Source organism: Corvus brachyrhynchos, unplaced genomic scaffold (genome assembly GCF_000691975.1).
Source record: "Corvus brachyrhynchos isolate BGI_N302 unplaced genomic scaffold, ASM69197v1 scaffold419, whole genome shotgun sequence".
In the NCBI taxonomy this organism is placed as follows: Eukaryota; Metazoa; Chordata; class Aves; order Passeriformes; family Corvidae; genus Corvus; species Corvus brachyrhynchos.
In genome coordinates this window covers 62,191-63,231 of record NW_008239763.1, presented here as the reverse complement: position 1 = coordinate 63,231, position 1,041 = coordinate 62,191, and the positions used below count along the sequence as shown (strand labels likewise).

The following is a 1,041-nucleotide window of genomic DNA, read 5'->3' as shown; positions in this document are numbered from 1 at the left end:
GTCTGGTTGTAGCCTGGCTGTGCCCAGGTGTGCCCCAGGTGTGCCCCAGCTGTGCTCAGGTGTGCCCAGGTGTGTCCCAGGTGTGTCTGGTTGTAGCCCGGCTGTGCCCAGGTGTGCCCAGGTGTGCCCCAGGTGTGCCCAGGTGTGTCCCAGGTGCGTTTGGCTGTGCCCAAGTGTGCCCAAGTGTTCCCAGCTGTGCCCAGGTGTTCCCAGGTCTGCCCCAGGTGTGTCCCAGGTGTGCCCGGGTGTGCTCCCAAATGTGGCCAGGTGTGCCCAGGTGTGCCTGGCTGTAACCCAGCTGTGCCCAGCTGTGCCCCAGGTGTGCCCCAGGTGTGCCCCAGGTGTGCCCAGGTACTCACGGCGAGTAGGGGTGGGCACGGGGGGCGATGGAGCGCTGGGCCCCGCCCGGGAGCACCTCCTGAGGTGACATCATCACGAAAAACTGCCCTGCGAGCCCGAACGGGACAGGTGAGACCCCAAACGGGACAGGGGAGACCCCAATCCCACAGGGGAGACCCCAAATGGGACAGGTGAGACCCCAAATGGGACAGGGGAGACCCCAATCCCACAGGTGAGACCCCAAATCCCACAGGGGAGACCCCAATCCCACAGATGAGACCCCAAATGTGACAGGAGAGACCCCAAATCCCACAGGGGAGACCCCAAATGCACCCAGGTGACCTCAAACCCAACCCAGCTCCCAGGTGTGCCCAGGTGTGCCCCAGGTGTGCCCAGGTGTGTCCCAGGTGCGTTTGGCTGTGCCCAAGTGTGCCCAAGTGTTCCCAGCTGTGCCCAGGTGTTCCCAGGTCTGCCCCAGGTGTGTCCCAGGTGTGCCCGGGTGTGCTCCCAAATGTGGCCAGGTGTGCCCAGGTGTGCCTGGCTGTAACCCAGCTGTGCCCAGCTGTGCCCCAGGTGTGCCCCAGGTGTGCCCCAGGTGTGCCCAGGTACCCCCAGGTGTGCCCCAGGTGTATCCCCAGGTCTGTCCAGGTGCGCCCAGGTGTGCCCAGGTGTGCCCAGGTGTGCCCAGGTGTGCCCAGGTGT

At 65.4% G+C, this 1,041-nt stretch overlaps 1 protein-coding gene across 1 annotated transcript in view; it reads right to left on the bottom strand.

The window, feature by feature from the left end:
- Window positions 1-1,041, bottom strand: part of LOC103621398 — an 11,056-nt gene that overhangs the window by 6,246 nt on the left and 3,769 nt on the right. The window contains 1 exon segment of the mRNA XM_017742790.1: window positions 337-681. Coding sequence (XP_017598279.1) covers window positions 337-681 — 345 coding nt within the window.